This window comes from Telmatherina bonti, assembly GCF_933228915.1.
Source record: "Telmatherina bonti genome assembly, chromosome: 9".
Taxonomy (NCBI): domain Eukaryota; kingdom Metazoa; phylum Chordata; class Actinopteri; order Atheriniformes; family Telmatherinidae; genus Telmatherina; species Telmatherina bonti.
Genome location: NC_136627.1, coordinates 32,789,323 through 32,813,749, shown reverse-complemented (window position 1 = coordinate 32,813,749; position 24,427 = coordinate 32,789,323). Strand labels below are relative to the sequence as shown.

The 24,427-nt window shown below is 42.6% G+C and overlaps 1 protein-coding gene across 5 annotated transcripts in view; it reads right to left on the bottom strand.

Annotated features, from left to right (window-relative positions):
- The window catches only part of actn4 (actinin, alpha 4), a 57,260-nt gene that overhangs the window by 2,185 nt on the left and 30,648 nt on the right, over window positions 1–24,427 (bottom strand). The window contains exons 2-21 of one of the 5 annotated variants that reach the window (XM_079246414.1): window positions 17,942–18,056; window positions 17,399–17,518; window positions 14,135–14,221; window positions 12,438–12,525; window positions 11,733–11,811; window positions 11,554–11,635; window positions 10,915–11,000; window positions 8,415–8,507; window positions 8,206–8,331; window positions 7,960–8,064; window positions 7,501–7,648; window positions 7,099–7,249; window positions 6,891–6,999; window positions 6,602–6,742; window positions 5,237–5,419; window positions 4,803–4,937; window positions 3,553–3,732; window positions 3,217–3,363; window positions 1,045–1,125; window positions 72–137 (exon numbers count right to left, since the gene is read on the bottom strand). In XM_079246414.1, the coding sequence (XP_079102540.1) occupies window positions 72–137; window positions 1,045–1,125; window positions 3,217–3,363; window positions 3,553–3,732; window positions 4,803–4,937; window positions 5,237–5,419; window positions 6,602–6,742; window positions 6,891–6,999; window positions 7,099–7,249; window positions 7,501–7,648; window positions 7,960–8,064; window positions 8,206–8,331; window positions 8,415–8,507; window positions 10,915–11,000; window positions 11,554–11,635; window positions 11,733–11,811; window positions 12,438–12,525; window positions 14,135–14,221; window positions 17,399–17,518; window positions 17,942–18,056 (2,322 nt within the window). Of the gene's footprint in view, window positions 1–71; window positions 138–1,044; window positions 1,126–3,216; window positions 3,364–3,552; window positions 3,733–4,802; window positions 4,938–5,236; window positions 5,420–6,601; window positions 6,743–6,890; window positions 7,000–7,098; window positions 7,250–7,500; window positions 7,649–7,959; window positions 8,065–8,205; window positions 8,332–8,414; window positions 8,981–9,644; window positions 10,882–10,914; window positions 11,001–11,553; window positions 11,636–11,732; window positions 11,812–12,437; window positions 12,526–14,134; window positions 14,222–17,398; window positions 17,519–17,941; window positions 18,057–24,427 lie in introns of those variants that run through there. The other 4 variants (XM_079246413.1, XM_079246410.1, XM_079246411.1 and 1 more) reach the window with 4 other exon arrangements.

Here is a 24,427-nt window from a genome sequence, read left to right as displayed (position 1 = left end):
AAACTCCAGGTGAATAAATCAGATTAGTTGGGCCTGCAGACACCCAGAGAGCATCACTCCAGCATCAGTACCAGGCTGTTTCCTGTAGCAATGAGTAGAGCCCGGAAATCATCTGAGACCATCTGTCCCGATCGCTTCTGCAGGCCGCCACAGCAAAGAAAATGCCGGGGGAGGGAGGCGAGATCACAGATATGGAGCCAGAGAGAATGAAAGAGGCAGGAGAGACAGAGTGATGGCATACAGATAAAGGTGTGGAAAGAGTGAGAATGTTTGGGGAGGTGAAAAGATAAAAAAAAAGCACAGACGGTTAACAGAGAAAGTCCCACAGGGTCGAAAAACCTGACGGGTAGACAAGACGACGGGTCCACTCTGAGACGGAGCCCCGTGGAGCTGAAGCAGCACAAAGCAACAGAGACCCCCGATGGACAAACAGAGACGCCTCCATGCTGACGGAGCAAACCCGGCCTCAGCCTATCAGGAGCTCTGAGCAGGACTGCCGACAGATCACTGACCGACTGGAGCAAATACAGTTTATGACCCAACATACACAGCGCTCCGTGTACGGCGAGGAGAAAATGTAATAAATCCTGTTTTCAGGTGATGATTCTTCTCCTTATGGTCATAAAGTGGGAAAATAATGTCAAATTAACATTACAAACATTTAGGAGAAATGACAAGAAAAATGCTCAACTGAGCATGTCAGTGTTTAACTGGTTAATTTTAATTCCAACTTATTAACCACTAATTTCTCACACACTGTACGTCCACAAGCTCGTTTTAAAACCAATTAATGGACACATTTTTTATATTAAAAGGCAAAATATTTCAGTTATAAAAGTCAATTAGGAAACTTTTTATTTTTAATTCTCAATAAATTATCAATCCAGTAAAAATACATCAGTGTGTGAAATATGATGCGTCATTCATTTAAAGGTTAATGAAGCTAAAATAAGAGCAGCAGAGTCGGTGGCAGTGATCTCCGCTCTCCTGATCAGAGTCCTGACAGGCAGCAGCTCTCCCTGCCTTCAGTCCCGCAGCTCCTACCTGCTTGTCGTTCTCCACATCGTAGCCCAGACTGATCAAACAGGCCTTGAACTCCTCAGCCATCAGGGCCCCGCTGTGGTCCTGAGGGTGGCCAAACACCCGATGACAGAGCACCGCGTCACGAGGAGCAATGGATCACAACACAGGGGTGGTGGTGGAGGGTGACCATGTGATCCGCAGCATGCAGGGGAAGACGAGGGAACGGATGGAGGGACAGACAAACGTTCATGGATATTTAGACAATGTCAGCACACACAGGCATCATGACTGATCCATGAAGAACACACACGTGTGTCAGAAAAACATGTATAAATGATCCTAAACAATTAAAAAACTATTTCTAACTAAAAGGTCAGGATTCAGATCCACATTTCTGCAGCGAAAGAGCAAAAGATGTGCTGTGTTCCCAAACACACAGATGTGACGGAGGTATGAGCACAGCTGGATGTTTATGAACCGGCCTGTTACACAGCGGTGCTGGGAGATGGTAAATGATGAAACACTTTGCTTTTTACAGCCAATGAGGACGCAGTCACCATGATTCATTTACACAAAAAAATTCTCACACAGAGCATGAAAACTGCATTTCCTACAAGAAAACCCTCAACATTTCTATTATTAAAATGGTTTTAGTGGGAAAAAAAACTTTGATATCTGATAATTAAGCCATGGATTAACAAGAAAAACAGATTTCCAATAAATTCCTAAGAAAATAGTCAAATTTATACGGAAAAAAATGGTCAAGAAAACTGATTTTCTCACTTTCATTTAGTAGCTCAAATTCTATGTGATCATCATGCAGCCTTGATCAGTGATATCCTTTCAGCAAATAACAGAAATATCCACAAAATGAGCTTTTTGTTTCTAACCCAGCCGGCAAGCCTCTGCAGTCGTTACTGTGCATGTCCCAGTAACAGCTTCATGTGGGTGTCCACGCACTTATTGATAATATAAATACCACAACACATCAATATCAAATCCTCCTCACTAAAACTCAGTGGGTGGATGGAGGAAGAAATCCCTCAGCTCGTGTCACAGCGAAGCCAGAATGCTGCTGCATGAACTGGTTAATGAGGAAATGTCAGAAATCCCAAAGACATGAACGTTTTACAGCACTGTCCCTGATCTGTACATGTGGTCTGGCCTTTCCTACATGTGTTTAGGAAGGAAAAAAAAACATGTTTTGGAAACTGTCCTGATCGTACAGATAGGAGTCAATCCCAAAGTTTTAGAATTATATCCTGATGGCTGCAAAACATCTGGGAGAAAATCTTAAATACTTTCACCTGAAATTATTACTAATCCCTTCTACTAGTAACATGTTTTTATAAGCCAATAATCACTCTCTACAGGCGGTCCTCGGGTTACACGGTTCTGGACTTGCGTCATCATGACTCTACAACACACAAAGTAAATGTAAATCACAAAAATAGAGCAAGTTTCGAAGTTCGTACAAGCTCTTAGGACGTGTGACACGGAGGCTGAGACGACGCCTTCGAGAATATTTACTGTTTTTCCATTAATACTATGTATAATTGATCTATTTAGATAATTATTTCGTGATCAAGGGGGAAATATGGGGTATTTAAGGATAAAAACCCGACTTTTCGTGTTATGTTGCAGCGGTAGGAACTGAACTGGTTCATAAATTGCCTGTAATAAGGATCCTTTCTGAACTTTTCATTTCCATCAGACAAGCAAAATATAGATTCACAACAAAAATATTGGATTAAACTTATCTAGAAATGAAATCACTGTTTCCTGCATCATTTCCACAATCTCCACCTTCCCAACTGCAATAAAAACCAGCCGTGCCTGCACACGATGACGTTAACACCCCAGTAACCAAATGTGTGGTACAGAAACCAGCCATGTGCTCGGCTGTGAGAAACATCAGGATGGGTACTCACACATCTGGCTCCTCTCTCACCCCCGCTGTGGGTCTGAACATGTAGTCATATTAATACAGGAAGAGGCAAAACTCTCAGAGGAAAAGATGGATACGTGGTGCATACAGGGATAATTCTAGCTCAGAAAAAGCAGAATGACTCTTTCCCATCCTGTCTTATAGTTTATATCCAGTTAAAATAAAAAGTCTGATCTCTCCTAAAGTGTAAACACAAAAAATGGCAACAAGAGAAAGAGTTGCCTAAACCAGCTTGTGTCCCTGACCTTATCAAAGTGGTTGAAGGAGGCGCGGTACTCGTAGAGCTGCTCCTGGCTGATGCCCTTGGCGTCACGCGTCAGGATCTGGTTCTCCACCTCGTTGATGGTTCTGGCGATGGTGGTCAGCAGCTGCTCCCACCCCACGCGCAGGTGCTGCAGGGAGGGAGGACAAACAGCTGCTTGATGACACGGATCATTTTGCATTCAGTCACCATCTTCTGTCCCACTGCTCCTTTACATACGCCTGTTGTCATTTACAGAACTTTATTTCTCCTGACAGCTTGATTCTGTGCAGTGAGAACACCCAGATGTTGGCCATCAGTCAGTTTGCATGCTGGTTACCTCCATTGTGTAGGAGGTGTACTGGTTGTCGAAGATCAGAGCCTCCTGGATGTGCTGGTGGGAACTCTCCAGCTTGTTGATTTCAGGCATGTAAGACATGATGCTCTTCTGGTACTCCTTCAGGTTGGTCAGCTGGTCCTCCAGAGTGCCGTTCATCTCGATGGATATCCTGCCAATTTCCTGCAAACAGAGATGAAAACTCTGCAGGTGACTCTGCACACGTGCATGCAACTCTGAATGCTTGTGTGTCACATGACGTCATAATGTAACATGACGTAATGAAACATGGAAAACTAAAGTCCATCGCAGCACTATTCAGAGAAACGTCTCTGGCTTGCTTCAGCTATAAACCACTGATGTTTGAAGGTCGAGCTCCGCTGTTGGCAGCTGCTGCACAGACATTTCCCTCTCCCCCTTCCTCTTCTTCGATTATCTTCATCCTGGTGTACATTTCCAGTGGCAACCCTTCTCATCACATCTTTTACTGCACTCAGGTTCAAATAAAAGTGGCCAACCTGAAGGCATTTTTATCCCACTGGCTTCTGAAAAGGTCTAACCTCAAAGGAAACGTGTCAAAGGAGTCCTTTTAGAGGCTGCATGGGCTCCTGATCTTTATCACAAAGCAAAGAGAAACTTTATTCCTGCAGAAGAATATTTACCAGAGCTGTGACGATATGCTTTTGTCCCGATTCAATTCAATTCCAATTTTTTGGGTGCTGATTTTATATAAATTGCGATTCTCACAATCCTCCAATATTGCTGATTTTTGTAGATTAAAAAGAAAAAAAATTTATATAATTTTTCTTAATTTCAATGAGGAAAAACAACATGTCATCCAGACCATCATTCTGCTGCTATAATGTCTAAGAGGACAAGTAAAAAGTTCAATAAACAGTAAAAATATGACAAAAATTTGGGGGGGAAAAATCTATTTTAAAATCGAGAAGAAAAAATTCTCAATTTTTCAATTTGATTTTCCCGCCCCTAATATTTACATTCATTACTGTGTTTGCTTCAACATAGTTGTGCAGCGAGCCAACAACGAACGGCTAAGATTTAATGTAAAAATGATAAAGAAAATGCATTTAGCAAAAGTAGAAACTGAAGCTCAAAGTGCTGCGGTTCGTCTCCTGAACCATGTTGAAAACTTTCTCTGAGCTCATAAAAGATCTGAAGACTGTGAAAAACTGCACACAGCTGGGCAAAGCTTCAACACAATCCTAAACGCACGGCGTGACATCATCAGTTACCTCCATCTTGGCCTGTATGTAGGCGCCGACCACGTTGGCCTGACTGGCGAACGTGGCTCTCAGAGTGTCGTTGTTGTTCTGCTTGTTCAGCTCCTCCTGCAGGGCGTTGTCACGCTGAGGCACCATGGCCATCGCCTGCAAACGCAAACATACATTCACATGCTTGTTATCATGCAGTCACAGTTCCCGGTTTACTGAACTGGAAGTTTAACACCGAACCTCTGCATCGCATCGCAGAACTTCCTTAATGAAACAAAAATCTGAACACCTTAAAATTTAGGATCAAACTGAAGGAAGAAACGCGTTTCGGCTGTAAATGTACCATCAGTGTTCGCTGTGAAACGACTCGCGTCTCATCTGAGCTCACCGTGCCTTCATTTCCGTCAGCTCTCCAGGATTAAACCGTTCGTTCAGCGTGTAAAGAAGCAGCTCACCTTTTCCCACTTGCTGTCGATGCTCTCTGGTGTGATTGAGGTGTAGGGGTTTGCTCCGCTCAGCTTGATGCCGTTGCTCTGGGCGATCTTCAGCACCTCCGACTGGATGGCCTGGATGGCCTCGCGCTCCTTGTTGGCCTCCGGCAGAGTGGACTTGAACTGCTCGTGGGCTGTGATCAAACCCTGATGAAAGGAAAAAGAAAGGTTTGACTACATTTCTTCTGCACCGTCACAGTATTCTGTACCTGATCCACCACTTTTTGACCAGCTGGAACCAGCTGGTGGTGCTGGTCTACATGTTAAAGAACTGGTTTATTTTCTGCAGTGCAGAGCGCCGCCAGAGTTGTGCACATCAGTACATCACAATATCTCCCAACAGAGGTCCTGTGTCTAAATGTCCGTCTAGCAAAGCCCGAAGTGCCGGGACATGTTTGTTTTCTCCATAAATCACAGGTTTCGACTCATTTGTCCAGAAAGTTGGGGTCTAAACTTCCCCAGTCTGTCAGCAGTTTTAAGATCCTCATCAAAGCAAATGCTTGTATGACCAGAGCTGCACGTTACTTTATCAGTCAGCAGCATTTGGACCAAAATTAAGTTGTTTTCTGCATAATTTTAATTGTATTTCACGGTTTGATGTTGCCTGGAAATAAAGGACAACTTGTGCTGCATTCAGGGTTGTAAGATTCAAGGAAACATAAAATCAGCTTTTTCAGGAAGGAGGCAATAGAAAGGTGTAAAATATGCAGACTTATGATAAGACACATGTTTCAAGGAGAACAGACAAATACTTGTGATCATACCTCAGAGTTCATAAATAATCTCCGCTGCACATAAGCTGCACAGTGATTTTATATAAATTTCTAATTTTATTCTATTTAATGTTTGTTTTATTGTCTATAAATGGGGTAAAAACTGCTGAGTCACTCTCGGTAAACATGAAGACTGGAAGATCATCTTTAAAGTTACTTTACAATCGATCTTGTCAGATGAAAAAGCTATAAAAAAGAAAAAAAAAAGGATTTTATTGGAGCAAAGCAACAGTTTTGATGCTTTGCTAACCTGTCAACACATAAACATATGTAAATGAGAGGCTTTACGATGTGTTCATATTTACTTAGACTAAGACATTTACTTGTTTCTAATGTTATCTAAATAACTTTAATAACAATAAATAATCCTAATCATCCAGTAAAGAGCTGGCTCCACCATCAAACTGGTTTTTTTCAGCTGGTTTTCCAGCTGTCCAATTACAAAGAACTGGTTCAGATTTAGAAACTTTGAACCGGAACTGAAACCATGTGAGGAGGAAAGTGTTTTTATCTGTAAGTCAGCATGCTGAATGTGCTGCAGGCGCCGTTCCGGTACCTGGATCTCCTCAATGTTGTGAACAATGAACATGTCTTGCAGGTCCTCCATCGCTCCCTCCATCCAGTTGTTGAAAGGTGCCGCTCTCTTGGCGTACTCCAGGTAGAGCTCATCTATCGACTCCAGCTGCTTTTCTGTCCTCTGTTAACCAATCAGAAACAAGAGAGGCGTTTCTTATATATTTCAGCTGCAACAGCCTCGTTATGCTCAGCTCGGCTTTCAGAAATCAGACCAGGCAGATAAACCGAATCAGCCTCTCAGACGAATGAACTAAAGGACCGAGTCGTACCTCCAGGGACTCTTTGCGTCTCTGGGTGAGGTCTCCGAGGACGTCCCACTGGTCACAGATCTTCTGACAGCGAGCGTTGACACTGGCGGAGTCGTAGTAGTCCAGTTCACTGAAACACAGAGCAGACTCGCGGTGTTGCCTCTGATCTGAAACCATGTCTGAGAACACAGCTGCACAGCTGCCCCCACCCTCCTCTCGCCCTCCTTACTTGAGCTCCTGCGCGATTGCAGCGATCTGCTCCACTCGGTCCTGATGGGCGGCCAGGTCGCTCTCAAAGGCCTCATGTTTCCGTAGCAACGCCTTCACTTCTGACAGAGTGGAGGTCTCATAGTCTTTCTGGGTCAGCATGGCCTCCTTACCTGCACACACAGAAAACTCAGTAAACCAACCACACGGTTTAAAGACATGAACAGGAAACATGTCAGCCTGACTGAGAAACGTCGGCGCTGTAGGAGGAGGTGCTGCTGACGCAGGTCAAAGCTACGCTTTCCAGCGTGCCATCAAAATGTTCAGAAGATGCACAACTTGTTGTAAGTGGTCCCATTACAAGCGGTGGGATAAAACAATCAGACCATTGGATTGTCTTGTTTCCCACCGTCTTTGAACCCACCATCAGTCCAGGATTCATGGATGGCGGCTTTCTGGTGGAACTTCTCAGCCAGATGTTCAAGTCTCTCCAGACGTCGGATCTCACTGAGGATCCACTCCTCGTAGCCTTTTTCTGCTCCCTCCAGAGTGTGCCACGCTCCGTTGATATCCTGCAACCCACAAGCAGAGATGACTGATGCATGTCCTTCACTTGGTACCGAATACTCCGAATACTCTGTCATATCTGAAAGAACCGAGGCTGAACCAGAAAATCTTCATAGTTTTATATCATATGCATATAAAAATACACCAATAATGATTAAACAAGCAACTTAAAACTACAAATTCTAAGTAGAAGGTCAGATCTTCCATATCCTTGTTCCCTGCTAGAAGCACAAACATTCACTTGTATGATAAAATTTGAACAGTAAACTCTTCATCATTTGACGTTTACAAAGAGTTAAAACGTTTTGATACTTACAGAAACCATGCGTCCTTCCGACGGCATGAAGGCAGGTCTGTTGCTGAGTCTCAGTTTAGTCTGCAGAGTGTTGAAGCTGATCTCCAGCTGACATTTCTCTTGGACCTGACCAGATTCAGCAGAGAGGAAACATCAGGGTACAGATCCGGCACAAGCTGAAGCTGAACTGCTCAACATGGATTCGGCTAAATGTAAAGCCACTGTTGGATTCTGCTGCGCGTGAAGGATTGCACAAGTTTCTCCGACCTTGGGTGGTTTGTGCACGGTGCGGTAGTCTCTGAAGTCCTCCTGTTTTGCCTGCATATCGTTTACGGTTTTCTCCTGGGTTCGGTTCTCCAGCCAGGGGATCGTCCGACGGATCCACTCCAGCAGCTGGAAGCAAACAGCAAGATGAGGCCGTGGGAATTTAAAGGCGGGGGAAAAAGACAGCCGGTGCAAACAGGCTTCATACTCACATCACTCGCCAGTTTCTCATAGTCCTCCATCATCTGCTCGTTCTCCTGGTTGACAGCCAGCACTTTGCAGATCCGATTAGCGGCTGTCTCGGCCTATCAGGAAGCAGTCTGATGAGTAACGCTCACACCAGCTGGAGTCAGTCTATGTCGACTATGTCTACTCAAAGCACAATCATAACCTTCACTAAACTCACTTATGTGTGTCAACGCTGCATTTTTATTAGTATCTCACCCTCTGAATTGATTAAATTTTACTTTTCAAACTTGTGCGAACACACTCCACACACAGGCAGTGAATAGTTAACATCTTAAAAGGTTTGGGCATAATTTTTTCTTTTTTTTTTAAATAAAAAAGGTGCACAATTTCAAAATGAAGCTTTATTTGACTAATGAAAACATGCTGCTGATGGTTAGTTCAATGTGTGAAAAACCTGTTTTAAAACCATATAAAACTTCATGCATCTCCCTTCAAGCCCTGAGGACCAACCCCAACATCTAGTTACAGGTTCGTGGTGCGCTGCAGTCCACATCAGTGCGTCTGCCTAGGATTTTACCCTACTGAACCACTGAAATATTAGAAAAAAATATGATTTAAAATATACTATAAATTATACAGTATATATAACAATACAGAGACTTTGACAAACTAACTGAGAATCATATAACTGCATAAATCTTCACTGTCTCTACATTTAAAAGACAAATATAATTAATTTCATTCAGTTCATGATGACATAAAAAACATTTTGGTTTGATAAGTGTTAATAGCTGAAAAGAACGGAAAAGACATCAACCAGCATTTCCCACAGTGATCAACCCAAACTGGTCTGCGGCGTGACAGGACCTCCAGAGGAGAAATCTGAAGCCAAAGAGCTGCAAAAAGCAGCAAGATAAGAGAGGAAACCTGAAGTCAGACCAGATTGTAAATCACATTTAGAGAAATGCGGCTGATGTTCAAAGAGCAGAAGAATCAGAAAGTTTTCTGCAGATTTTCCATCATGTTCTGGAAATAAGGCCCTACTTTTCCCTGACTTCCAGCTGAGGAGCGTCCCTGGCCATAAAACTGCAACAGTCACCAGTTTTTAGATTCATTTCATGATTATGGCTGATATTTAACTGATTACTGGGTGTAATAAAGCTTTATCGCATGTGATGGAAACCCTGGTGATTTTATGGTTTTTCTTTGCTGCACTGAAGTATTAATGTGATTCTGAAGCGTGAGGAGCTCACCTTCTGCGCACCAGAGAAGGCGTGATAGAAGCAGGATACATAGGTCATTATGGCCTTCTCATCTGGCCTCAGAGTGCCCACGATGTCTACGCATCACCCAGCAGAACAGAGACAGGCAGAGAAACAGAGGTAAACAGAAAGAGTGAAGCCGAAGCTGAAAACCCAAAGCTAAACGCTTCCTGCTCACAGTGGCGTCTGAAAGCAAGAGCAGCCGGCTGAGGAGGTGAAGCCCACCTCCTCAGCTTCGTCCGACCACCAGGAGCGGACCAGAGAGGTCCTCCGGAAAAAAAACAAAAAGTCAGAAACACTGGAGCTGCAAGTTTCAGGTTGGGACCCAAACACACACACGAGCTGAAGTTTATTTAAAGCTCGGCAGGCGACATAACAGAAATAAATGATGTCATAGTAACAGCTTCCTCGTGATAAGAATAAAAAGGATTATTTATGGGCTCTTCTAAATGAAAGCATCCAGTCTGCTGAGTTTTTAAAACTGGATTTACCAAGTAAACAAACGGATGACTCAAACGACCAAATTAACAAAAGAAAAAGCAGCAAAACGATGTTGCTACGTCTGCAGCTAGCTTCCTGACATGAAGGGATAACTATTAATTCTGCTATTTAAAGAGTCCAGTGTCAAGTATGACACTGCAGGTGTTAGAGCCATGTAAAAGTTATGCTTATTTTGTATGTTTTTGTACATACATAATGGAACTATATTTTGTTGTAATATGTATTATTTATCCTGCTATGGAAAATTTTGCTATATTTTGTATAGTTTTAATAATATTTTTGTCTTTATATGTTATAGTTAATGTGACTATTTCAGTTTGTTTGTTTGTGGTACAAAAAAAAATATGGAAAAGCAGACGCCAACAAAAACAAAATGTTAGAGAAACACGGCTCTGAAAAGGAGGAAATCCAGCTAACAGGGGAGTGTTCACTTCTTTGGAGGAACAGTTTTATACTCAATAAACAGAAGTAACCGATTCTTGTGCCAAAGTCTAACAATAACGCCACTTTTTATGCTTGTGTGACATTTTGTACAAAAGATAAATACAATCCATGGAAACTGCACAGATACCATCTGATGACACAGATGCAGTCTCCAGTTCTCTCTCTCTCTCTCTCTCTGGTACACATGTGTGTGTTTGTGTCCCAATGAAACCAGTGTCCTTGTGGAGGTGCAGCGCTGCTGAGAGTGTGAGGCCATGCTGGACAGGAAGCAGCACCTTGTTAGTGACGGGATGTTAAACATCAAGTCAGAAGGTACCTTCTGTGCTCCAGAGAATGCATGGTAGAAACTGGACACATAAGTCATTATGGCTTTCTCATCTGGACGAGCAGTGTTCACAATGTCTACGAGGGGTGGAAATCAAGGTTATGAAGACACACTGGCAGGACAGAGGACGTACGAGGAGGAAACTTCATACAAACACACAACAGCCAGACATACAAACAGCAGCAAACACAGGTCCAGCAGAACCGGCAACGTTTCACTTCTACATTAAAATACATCAAAGTGGAAAACAGAGTTTTAGATATTTCAGGTTATCAATATTTTAAAAACAAACACGAGGACATGCAAACAGTTTTAACACACACACACACACACACACACACACACACAGAGGTGAACTGCATTCTGTGGCTTCATTTCCATGCACTTCAACGTCATGTCAGCCTACACTGTTACTGTAACCATGCGCCAGTCGCTTCCAGTCACGTGCACGCCAACGGCAACACACAACAACTTTGCTACAAAAAGAAATCATGTAAACTGCGAGATTTTAACTCATCCACAATGATTCATTCGTTCAGAAACATCTCACCAACATGGTGAGCAGATATCAAAGAATAAACAGTGTTTTAGGTCACTGCAAGTAACAAATGGCAAGTCCCCCCCCCCCACCTTCAGCATCCAACATCTTGGGGATGTCCAGGTGCTTCTCCGCCACCTCGAAGGCGTTGTTCAGATTAGTTACAGGGTCATCCTAAACAGCAGACAGTAAACAAAACAGTTAATACAAATCTTGTTAAAACTTCCAGTTATTTGGGTCTGGACTGGGTTTAATGGGAGGATCTGTTCACCTTTCTGAGGCTGTCGTAGTCGATGAGATCCGGTCTGTGTCTGTGGATCAGAGCGTTGAAGGCGAGGCCGTCCTTCCAGCTGTTTGGGGGAACAAAGCTTATTATGCAGATGTTTCAGAAAACAACCTCAGAATTGATAAGCTTATCTTGACTGCAGTCTTAAGACTTCATTTCGAAACTTTCAAAGTAAAACTTTAATAAAAACATAGTTTTGCATCCAGCTACTTCATATTCTCTCCGTTCACATATTTAAAATACTTGTGGCTTCAGAGCAAAGAGCCATGATCCAGTTTCTCCACCAGATGGCGCCTTTTTTACAGACTTTCAACATTAAATCTGAGAATTAGAGTTGAACTGATATTTTATTTGGCATTGATCACTTCCACCCATTAAAATAAATTAGTTTACAAATGTATGTAGATATACAGACAGTACTGCAAGATGTATGAGCCAACCGCTCTTTTTTTTCTTTTGTTTTAAGTGTTAATGGACCATGTTATCATTTTTCCATCTGCTGAAGACGGGCCCCAGTAAACCACAAACACATTCCTTCACACATTATCTCCAAGAATTTCCAAACTCAAGATCGAGAACTAAATTCTCTACGATTTTTTTAAAACTTTTTTACAAGGCGTTAAACTGATCCAACAGCGGCGCCCCTGAACTGAGACGAGTCAAAGCTTGTGGCACATGTGCACGTGTTACCTAATGTGGAAGTTCTGCACGTTGACGTTCTTGTAGGGAGCGGTCTTCCTCTGGCACCATAAGAGAAGACCCTCCTTGGCAGAGGTTTCTGCATCGAGGAAGAGGAGGAAAAAGGCTGTTAGTCTGAGTACTGAAGAGACGAGTCTTGGCGTTCCTGGACTGTTTACTTCTACGCGCTGGATGTAAACAGCTTCAATATTTATCTGCGGGTTGAAAATATGAGGATGTTGTTGTTTGCTGCCTGCTTGTGGAAACATCAGAGAAGTATGAGACACTAATGAAGGGAATTAGAAAAAAAAATGGCCTCAGTATTCTGCGCTGCGCCCACACCCAGCAGAGTTAATTTAACACAGACAGTTTTCATGCAGCAGCAGAATTACAGCTTGAAATGGGAAGAAACGCTTCAAGTCATTATTAATCAACACAAACCGCTCCAACGGCATCGACATGATGAACAGTCCAATGTGCCTGAATGAAAACAACTAATCAAGAGCCGGGAGGAGTCCAGCCAGTGGTTGCCATGGCTACGAGCATAGGCGTGCATGACAGCAGGGAGGGAGGCAGCAGCTCCATGTATCCATTCGAACCTATTAAAATGGATCCTCATTTCTTCAGGATTTTCTGCTGGTTCACTAAAAAAAAGTTCATGTTTCAGTGTGAAATATAAACCAATTACTTTTTTTTATTAGTTTAAAAAAAAAAAAAAAAAAAAAATCACACTGACTTCTGATTATGTTGTCATTCAGATTACTGGGCTGCAACATTAAACAGAAACAGGGTAAATCAAGGTAAAAATACAGCAGGGGAGCTACATGTTAATCTGCAGCAGATAAAGACATATACTTCAGTGTCCTTTCAGCGTAGGAGACACCGGACCATACGTCATGCAAACAGTGAGATCATTCTGTGCCATGAGTCCTGGAGGCAACAACATTCACAGCAATAATCATTCATGTTCCTCCAGTCCTGCAAAGAGTGATTCATCTAGATAACGGAGGATGAGGAGCAAACAGCAACACCTTTCATTTTTGTTGCCCTTTCCATAATTATTTTTCAAACCTACAACTATAATGAATATTTATTAATATTAAAACAATCTGAAGACTTGATAATAATGTAAGTATTTCTAAGGCAAGACGCCGGCCGTCTCTGCCATGCTCTGCAGCGCTGCACAGTGATCCCACTACTGCAACTTTAAAGGAAGAAAGTGGTTTAATTTCTTGTTTTATTCTCTTTATTCATTCGAAGAGGGTTTTATTGTGCACAGCTGGTGTCACAGAATTTCCTTTTGGATTAATAAAGTTTATTTTATTGGTCATACTGAGCGTCTAACAGGCAAAGTTAGAAAAGCAAGGAATGCAGTGTTTTCCTGCTCCGTTACGATGAAGAACTGCGCTTCCAGCAGTCAGTGGATTCACATCATCATGTAGGTCAGGTCAGCTTCATCTTGGCTCTATTCTGCTGCTTCTCACCCCACTGTGTGTGTCCACAGCCCGCCTTCCACTCTACTCCCCACCCCACACAAACACACACACACCTCAAACCTGCACATCTGCATCCCCCCCCCCCGTCTTGAAGCCGCTGGCAGCATCGGACGTTTTTATGCCGTGAATTTTCACTTTTCTTTTGCTCTAAAGAGTCATGAATGAAAATGTGGACATGTTTGGATCTCCCAGTGAAACCACAGCTAGCCGTACCTTCTACAGAGATGTCCTGGATGGCGAACCGGAGGATGATGGTCCAGATCATTCCTAGGGTCATCTTGGCATTTCCATCCACAATTTCTGCGTGAAATAGAAGAAGTCATTTCAATCAGTGACCACATTTTCTGCTCCTCGTCGCGTCACCTCGGACCACAGTTCTTGTCAATCAATTGTATTTTTACAGCGTTACATCTGCTCCTTCGTTTGACAGCTCCAGACACACACACACGCACACACGCACACACACACGCACACACGCACACGCACGCACGCACACACACGCACACACACGCACAACTACCGGCTGTTACAGCTCCAACTTCTACCGAGGAAGAGTGAATTTTTAACAGTTCTTTCAAAAACAAATGAAGATCTTTGGAAAGATAACACCCAGTCTCTGTTAAACCAGTTAACCAGTAGACGTTTCCAGTGTTTCATCACTTGGGAAAAAAAATTAATTTTTTCCTCAATACTTCTGATATTTGGTTGTTTCAACTCCAAGTGGCTGAAATCCATCCAGTAAAACGAAGCTCACCGCTGATGTAACAATGAAACCTGAGAGCTTTTTTATCTCAGTTAAACATAATATCTGACAGGTTACTGAACACACACTTTACTGTGCACAGAGATAACATGTCAGAGAACCGGTGTGAGATTCCACACATAGTTCAAACAGTCCTTTCATACTTTCACCTGCGTCATCTTCCAGGTTAGCCGCTGCGCTCTCACTCTTGGCTTTTACTTGTTTGTCTCCACTGACTTCAGTTACTTCAACATTCTTCAGATCTGCTGTCAACTTTTTCTCAATCATAATAAAAGCTTGATTTTTTTTTCCTGCAGGGAGCTGGCGGGACTTTCCTCTGTGCTCCTCAACAAGTCAAACTGTGCACAGAGCTACAGAAAAGTCTGACGTTCCGGCAGTGGACGTATGAGCAGCAGAACGTACAAACATCTGAGAGGGAAAGGTGTAGGGTGTAGTAGCTTGTTCCTCTTCCATCTGCTATGTTGGCATTTTTCTCAGGCAGTTTCCAGCTGATGACCTTTACTGGGCTCCTTTCATAATGAACCAGGCAGTGGATGTTTAGGATGGACCGGCACATTTTGTGTTCAAGTGTCACCAGAATCAGCTACATCAGCCTGCAGGAATGTCATGGTTCCCCTGACTGAGTGGGAGAAAGGTCGCTGTCCTCTAGCCAGCGCGCATACACAAACACACACACACACACACACACACACACACACACACACACACACACACACACACACACACACACAGATGGCTACAATGTGATATGATTGTGGGACCTCTGACCTCTTCACTCAGACACTCACCACATCTCACACCGAGAACCATTTATACTCAGTTGCTGATGCATACAAAAGCGGAAACCACAGACTTATTAGATCCTTTTATAAAGCCTGTAGATGAAAAGCAAAACCACCAGACTTTTCCTGTCACAAACTATCAGTTTAACATAATGGCCTCATTATTTTACTGTGCATGTTATCAGTAAAGCTCCAGGGTTGTGTGACATGTAGCCATGTGGCCAAGTGGTCATTTTATTCTGGATGTGTGTGATCCCATAGAAACAGTTTAACTGTTTGCACAACAACTGCATGGATAAGAAAAATGACAAAAGTTCATTTTTACAGCTGCCACTCGGACAACAGTTGCTGCTTTTCATCCCACAAACGTCCTGCAAACTAACATCTAAGCTCAGCAACCTCATGATCCACATCATCGGCGTCCATTATGTGTCTTTCTGTTCAATCGTGCATCAAAGTTTCCAAAATCCCTCCAGGGTTCATTTCAGATGCAAACAGTTGCTTTCAAGATGGGAGCTGTGCTGTAAAGCTGAAAATATCATTTTGCCTGATTCAAAGACGTCATTTCAAAAAATCAATCCTCAGTAAATTTTCCCAGATAAAATATTCCAGATGATAGAGATTGAAGTACTTCCTGAAGATGTTTCTCCATTTTACTCTAGTGGATGTCCACCACAGTTGTTTCCCACCGTTGCTCCACTAGAGACAATATTCCACTGACCTGCAACCATTGCTTCAATGCTGACTGGAAATCTGATGAGCGACTGATTCCGTAAACTTCCTGCATATTCTGCATCACTTATAGAAAAACCTGAGCTGAATGTTCCACGATGTTATCAGTGTGGGGAGTGTAAATCTGCTAATGGTTTGCTAAAAGACATCCGTTACAGTCCTGTCTGGTATCGATCCAGTTTCGCTTGAACGTTCAGGTGCTTCTCAGGATCTAACTCTGGTTCATGCAACCTGAGTGTTTTCAGCAGAAAATTTTGTGTTTTGTATTTTTATTTCATGGCAGAAGAAAAACTTACATCTTTAACCTGGAAGTTTACAACTCCACCTGGTTTCGGCTTAATGGGATTTTTTCTGTTGTACAAATGGAGAAACGGTATTTGTTTTACCCAACTCCTCTTCCTGACTCAGCGCAGAATTCCCTTTCACATATATCTTTGCTTATCTCACCTTTTTACGACACTTAGTCAATCTAAACTTGATTTATGAAAGTGCATGACTCACCCTGAGGACAGTACTGTGCCAACGGTTTCTTATACCAGTCTACAGTAACCTGTATCATCAGGTGGTTTTCTTTAGATGCTCATTTACTCACTGATCCTTTATAACCCAAATACTGAAGGAAAGAAAAAAAAACTTTAAAAAGAACAAATGTTTGAAGAATTTATTTACAAGTTTATTTCCTTTATTTAAACCTACTGAAACTAAAAACTAAACCAGAGTTTTCTTTAAAATCTTCACTCACTTAACCATTTCTTAGCTTCTAGAGCAAAATTTTAAAACACCCCTTAAGAGCTTAAACTTTTATTAATCATTTTTGTCTTTAAGCTCCATGAACATTGTTCAAAAACCAACTATGCCTATCATGCACATTGAAAAAGAGGACATCTTGTATAAAGTGTGGCCGTGAAAGGAAGAACGATCATTAAAAGATCATTATTTGTGCATGTTAGTCAAAATTAGTTTCAGAGTTTTCCAAACCAGGACGAAGACCAGAGGAGACGGAAACAAATGATGACTCTGCAGGGAATCAATTAGTTCTTTTCATAGTCGCACACATGTGTTTACCTGTTATAACTTGTTAATTCTCAAGTCTAAAACACTCTAAAGTTCCCCTTTTGTCTTCACGATAACACTGCGATGACTGAGTCAGTGGTTTCCACGGTGATGTCATAACGCTTGGCTGAATGTGTGCATGCTTACCCTCTGCTCCAATTGACACCAGTTTGACTCCCTTGCTGGCGATAAAGTCCAAGGCTTTGTTCACGTTGTTGATCTTGTGGACCCTCATCTTGCCTCGCTCAGGCTTGGGTAACCGCTCGCCTGCAGACACACAAAGAGGATGAGTTCGCTGTGGCGAAGGGAGCTGTGCATGTTTCCCCCCGCTCAGAAGAACGGCGCTCCAGCTAAAGTTACAGCAACGATGTCTAAATACCTCAGAAATTAAGAGGCTGAAAGAGATATGCAGATGTTTGTGAGAGTGTAAAAATGCCTCTGAACGACACTGAGGCTGCTACTGAGCTCTGACACCCAGGATGTCGTGCATCTTTAACATCTGAAAGTATTTTTCCTTTTAATTGAGACAGCTTTGAAAGTCCGATCGCTGCTCTGTGACAGATGCGTCTGTGTGCTAAGCTGGATGGCTTTTCCTGCGGCTTCTAAAAGCACTTATTACAGCTGCTTGTGTTTAATTAAAAGCTACGTTTTCTGGTGACGGCAGCTTTTTTGGAGTCTTGTGTGAGTTACCTGAGATGACTTCCAGCAGCAGCATGAGTTTAAGTCCATCTCTGAAGTCTTCCTCGATGTTTTCGATCTGCGTGCCGGCCTTTCGAAGGTGGGAGTTGCACCATGCCGTGAACGTCTACAGGAACAGAAACAAAAGAAACTGATTATTACATATCTGGACTGTAATGTTTTCATAACTTTTATCAAAATAAACCACTCAGTCTGAATAAAGAATACAACAGAAAACTTCAATGAGCAGGCAGGAAGGTGCTCTGATGGGACAGGAAGCAGCCAGAGAAAATGGAAAAGACAAAAAAAAAAAACCTGAGTTTGAACTCAAAGAGGAAAATATGAAGTTGGAAAATAAATAAAAATGCCTCTCCGTGTATGCAACACTCTCATTTTGACCCTTCACAACATTCTTGTAAGTTGGGTCTGAATGTATTTCAGCTCTACACAGAAACCGTAAATAAACGAAACCACATCTTGAGGCTCAGCGCGCTCTCCTTTAGCCTCCGGAGTCGCAGCCATGCTGCCATCAAAAGCCACAAGTCAAGAGATGCTGCCAGAGCTGCCGAAGAGATCCACTCAACTGAAAAAAACACCACCTATGTTGCTTATGAGCAAATATCAGAGGGGGGAACCAAGTCTTACACACCGGCAGAAATCCCATCAGTCGCTGGGTGACAGTCACGTTGTGACGCCTCTGCTTAGCCGGCGTTCCTTACAAATGTGTTTTAAATTATTTGTTATTGAAGGAGCTGATGGAATAGACGTAAGCCACTTTGGGGGTTCTTTCTGTTCATTTTAACACTTGTTAAAAATCTCCGAGCACATCAATCAAAGTAGCAAAACTCTCAGCAAAAAGTTGAGAAACTTTGTGATTTAACTCATTAAATCATTTCAGAAAAGTCTTAAAAATCCAAGTGCCTCCACTTTACGCCAAAGGTTGGGCCTCAACATAAACAGATTAGAGATCAGTCTTCAAACGGTTGATATACGACAAAGACTTCCAGAAACTTAGAAGTCAATAACACAGAGAGCACCTTCTGTGTGTTTAAAAATCAATAAATGCATTACAGGTAAAATGTAAGGTCAGAGGGAACGTCCATTATGTGAACAGAGGAAGAAACTACGAAGTGCAAGCAGCCGAGGTCAACGATGGTCCAAATCAAGTAAATTTCTTCTTCCACTGAAAACAAATCTCCAGACAGGAAGCGGAAAAAGACAAAAATGTAAAAGTAACGGCAGCAGAGACGACTTAAAAAGGTTAAAACCGACTCAGAAGCTCTGCTGGAACACATGCAGATTTTTCTTCAGTCGAAAAGGGAGACAGTCTTTTCCAGAAACATCTCAGTTTACTCCGAATTCATGTAATCTAGCTCAACTTCATCTCAAACACACACACACACACACACACACACACACACACACACACACACACACACACACACACACACACACACACACACACACACACACACACACACACACACCTTTGCTGTTTGCAATTTTAAAAGACAGCAAATTTAGGATATATTGTGCTTTTGTCTGCAATGTCTCCTGTTCAAAAACATTATGACAGGGTGCTGCTGCCCCCCGCCCCTCTCCCCCCCCCCCCCGTCCCACTGTGGCCACTGGCACAAAGCACCCATTGAGCCCAGAGGATAATAGCACCCTTCAGCCCCCTGTGCTCTCCCTCAGACTGCTCTGTGTGCATGTGTGTGTGACCCTACCCCAGATCGCCTGACACCAACCCCCCTCTCCCCAACACACCGAACATACACACACCTCCCGCGTTGAAAATGGACAACAAGGCAGGGAGGAAGCAGAAGGATGGAGATACTTTTCACATAAACAAACAGACATAGAAAGTTGGTTACCAGTGGAAGACAATGCCCTGCGTACCACACACACACACACACACAATGCGGGAGGAAGTGGCATTGCAATGACAGGAAGTTCCAGCTTAGTTTAGCCCAAAGGAGACAATGAGTGAAGATGCATTAATCACTGCTCTGGAGCCTTAAAACAGCCACCTTTTCACGTAAAGTTCTCTTTTTTTTATTATTATTATTTTGCCTGAAAAATCGCAGCATCTGAATATTTAAATACTTTCCAGTAGAATCCATGTATTTACTGGAAATCAAACATGTTCTTCACGAGGAGGTTGATTGGAAAGAGAGACAGATGTGTAGAGTTCGGTCTGCGCTCCAGATTCACCTCTCTTCCACACAAAGACGGCAGCAGGGGAAACGTTTAGCTCGAGCCGACTGCAACGTAAACTGTGCATCAACACGTGAAACGAGATGCCTACCGCTTGTGTTCGGCTGACGCTGGTTACTGTGAACAACCTGGAGACCGACTGAGCTCAGCAGAACCCACTTTCACGGTGTTGTAAAATTACATCCAGTCATGAAATGGCAAGACAGCAGCTGGCTGATGTTTTCCCATCTATTCAGTGGTTTTCTGGGACCACTCTGGGACCAGGTTGTAGGAGAACAATTCCCAGCAGAGCTCTCACAACCAGTCAGGTGTTCCCAAATCAGCAAAGATATAATCTGTAGAGGTCTGGGTCTGAGAAAAGGCCTCATTTTGGCGCCGTCTGAAAACACCTTCCACAGGACGTCTCCTGGACCAGACATCCAAACCACCTCAACTACTTGTACCCGGTTGGCATCTGGTTGCCAAACCTCTAGGGTTAGATTGTAATAAATGATAAAGTAGTAAAAAATATTTAAATTGTCAAACAGTGATTTTGCTGAAGGTACATTTGAAGTATTAATGTATTGTGACACTGATTAGAAAAGTCAAATACTAGGGGCGGGAAAATCAAAGGATTTTTTTTTTTTTGCTTTACAATTTTAAAATGGATTTTGTTAAAAAAAAAAAAATTTTTTATTTCAAATAAATAAAAATAATCCACTATAAAATTTTTGTTGTTTTTAATCCATCTTTTTACTTGTCTTCTTGGGCATTATAGCAGCAGAATGATGGTCTGGCTACTGTGTTGTTTTTTCCTAATTAAAATCAAGAAAAATGACGAGCAAAAATTAGAGTTTTATACATTTAATTGGTTTTTAATCTACAAAAATCAGCAATATCGAAGACTTGTGAGAATCGCAATTTAAATCGAATCAGCACCCAAAAAAATCTATCGAATCGGGAAAAAAGCGTATCGTCACAGACCTAATAAATACTGAGGAAGAGAGAACTCCACAGGCTCATATAGACGATACAATTTCCACATCTATCTGTTATAATCCTGGCACCTGAAAAAAAATAGTTATTACACGTTAAATACAGTTAAACTTCCACCAAACTTCCACCTTTTTTCCTCCACAAGTGCTGAGTCATCTAAATCTTTTAACTCCAAGTTCTGAACATCAACATTAAAATCTGTTTAATCATATGCAGTTAACCAAAACAGAGAATAAACATGAGTTGAGCAGCTCCAGGTAATATTTCAGGTTTATATGTTGGTACCAAACAGCTTTATTTGCCCTGCTGGGTGTCACTGGAACAAAGTGAAGAACAGGGAGACGTCCTGATGGTAAGTACGCAGAAACAGCTTTAGCAAACCTGCAGCTGCTGCCTTTGGGAGTGCCGATACGGAGCGAAACATACAAACAGCGACAGGTCGGGACTTGCAGAGAATCGGTGCAAAACAACACGCGACCCGTTATACTTGTGTATTGCCTTGTCAGAGAGCACAACACACAAGGACACTTCAGTGTGTCTCTATCAGACACACATCACGCTGCGGCTTACGAAACTGTCCTGTCGAGTCACGCCAAATCTGCAAATTTAGTTAATATCTGAACAGGTGCAGCATGTGACCTCCATACCTCCTCCAGGAAGCTATTCAGTGTGATCTGGACTGACCTTTATTCCCATTACACAGCTTGTTTATTAAGTCTGTTAAACCTCACATTTAAAGACAGCTGAGAGAGAAAAACTTCTTTAAAAATTCTCATTCTTAAAAAAAGCTTTTATTGAGCATTTCCAGCTTTACTTCAGACAGTAATCTGCTCAGACAATTATCTGCATTAAACATGAACTGGTGAATCCTGTTTAAGCCAAGCCTTGTTGGCTGCAGTCCTCATATCAACTGCGAGGATCTCTGACCTCGGATGAGGACATGGATAACAAGCTGAAGTCAATGTGGATCTGAGTGTTAAGAAGGTTTACATTTTAGACATGAGGCTCAGGCTCTTATCCTCTGCTATCCATTACATAACAGATTCAGCCGCAGTGAAAAACACCCTCCCAGTTTCTCTCTTTTTTTTATTTTTCAGTCACTGCTGCATGCATCAGCCTTCGTCACTCTGTAACCTTGAAATGTAATCATGCTGACCTGGTTTAAAGCTGCTTTTGGCCGTTTTACACACCAAAACACTGAAAAATGATCCGAATCCCAGGAAACCTAATAGGATCACACCACTTCACTCAGTAAAAATGATCTGCTGGCTTGTGCAGAGCTTTCGAGCTTTTCTTGTGTCCATAAACAACACGTCTGTTTGGTTTGAAGGGCGTTTTTTTTTTTCTTCCCCCTCTTCTTGTTTCCTCCATGAAAGCCTTCACATGCCACAGCGGCTTTGATGAAACTGGGTCAAACTTCTGCAACACTGAGAAAAAAAGTCCTCTTGTTCCTGTTATATATATATATGATTTATCACATTAAAAAGCTTTTTCTAATCTGTAATGATTGCAAGTCAACAGCTTTACTCAACAGAATCCAGCTTTTAGACAAGGCTACTTGGAGTTTCTTTAAGGAATTTTCAGAAATAGTTTCTGGAAGCGGCTGCACGGTGGCGCAGTGGTTAGCACTGTGGCCTCACAGCAAGAAGGTCGCTGGTTAGATCCTTGGCTGGTTTGGTCAGTGGCCTTTCTGTGTGGAGTTTGCATGTTCTCCCCGTGTATGCGTGGGTTCTCTCCGGGTACTCTGGCTTCCTCCCACCATCCAAAGACATGCATGATAGGTTAATTGGTCACTCTAAATTGCCCATAGGAGTGAGTGTGAGTGTGAATGGTTGTTTCTCTGTGTGGCCCTGCGATGGACTGGCGAGCTGTCCAGGATGTACCCTGCCTGTTGCCCAAAGCCAGCTGGGATAGGCTCCAGCTTCCCCGCGACCCTGAATTGGATAAAGTGGTTCAGAAAATGAATGAATGAGTTTCTGGAAGCTCTTCTTTGGATTGCAGCTGCCTTTTGTTTCAGTAGTGAGGGATGGGCTCTGTTGTTAGTTTGGGGGGTGGGGGGTGGGGGGGTGGGGGGGGGGGGGGGATTAATCACTCCATCAGACCTCTTGTCACTGGTTTTTATTCCAGTTCTTGCATCACTTGACATATCTCAGCCATCTCTACTTATTTCCCGTCCCAGTAAATGTCTTCTTGACCCGCTTGAAAACCTTCCCTTCTGCCGGTCAACAGTAAGTACGAAGCATTTCTCAGGTCTTGTATCAGGTCTTTTCTTATTGCTGTTCTTTTCTTATTACTTCTAACCTCTGGCGGTTAGAAGTAAAGCCTATGTGGAAGTGCATAAAACTGCAGTTCCCCCTTCATCCACTAGGGGCTCTAAAACAGAGCAAATCCCCATAGACTCCCATGTTAAAAAGACCAACTTCACAGCAGAAATAAACATGTTTAAAGCCTGGTTCAAAAATCTATTTTTGGTTTAATAGGTCAGGTTTACCTTCATGACAACTGTGGAGGGAGTGAATTTTATTCTAGCTTGCCCGTTTAAAAGTAATTTAATCTTAAAATTTCAGCATATTTAGGGGCGTGTCCTTTTGATTGACAGGTACCAAATCCCCTGCTTCAAGTAAGAAGAACGTAGAACAACCGCAGTTTTTAGCCTGTTAACAACGTGACTTAGCTTTAGCCTTCTTTAGTGGGTTAGCTCTTATTATCTCCGGGTTAGCTCGGAGTTCGCACAGCCCCCCCTTCCCAGCTCCACCTCTTTTCCCATATTTGTATTTTCCAGACGAGACAACAAGCATGTGGCCCTTGCCGTGATGACGATGGTAGAAACGGCCCACAGAGCTTCATTTCTCCTCTTCAGAAACCTACGGGTGATGTCACGGAGACTCCGTCCATCTCTTTATATACAGTCTGTGGATGCAACACTACTACTTATGAAGAACTGAGGTATGTCGACTTTTCAGTCTTTGACAATCCCGTTGAACTGCAAAAACGGCATCTTATCCCATTTTTCATAAATTCCAGAGTTAAGTGGCTGAGCTGTGGTCAGACACAAAGGCTGGACTGAAAACGAGTGAAAAAGCACACAATGTCTTTCCAAAAGGGGGAAAAAAGGGAAAAACTTTGGAGTTTCTAACAGTCTGAGAATTGTTGCTCAAGACCAATAAGATTATGAACGCTTGGAAGCAAAAGATTAAAAAAAAAAAAGAGGAGTGGCCCAAGACTTCTGAACAAACACAGCTACAAGTTGATCCTTGGTTTTGTTATGCATCTAGTAATAATCTCATGTGATTAGAAAGAGTTAGC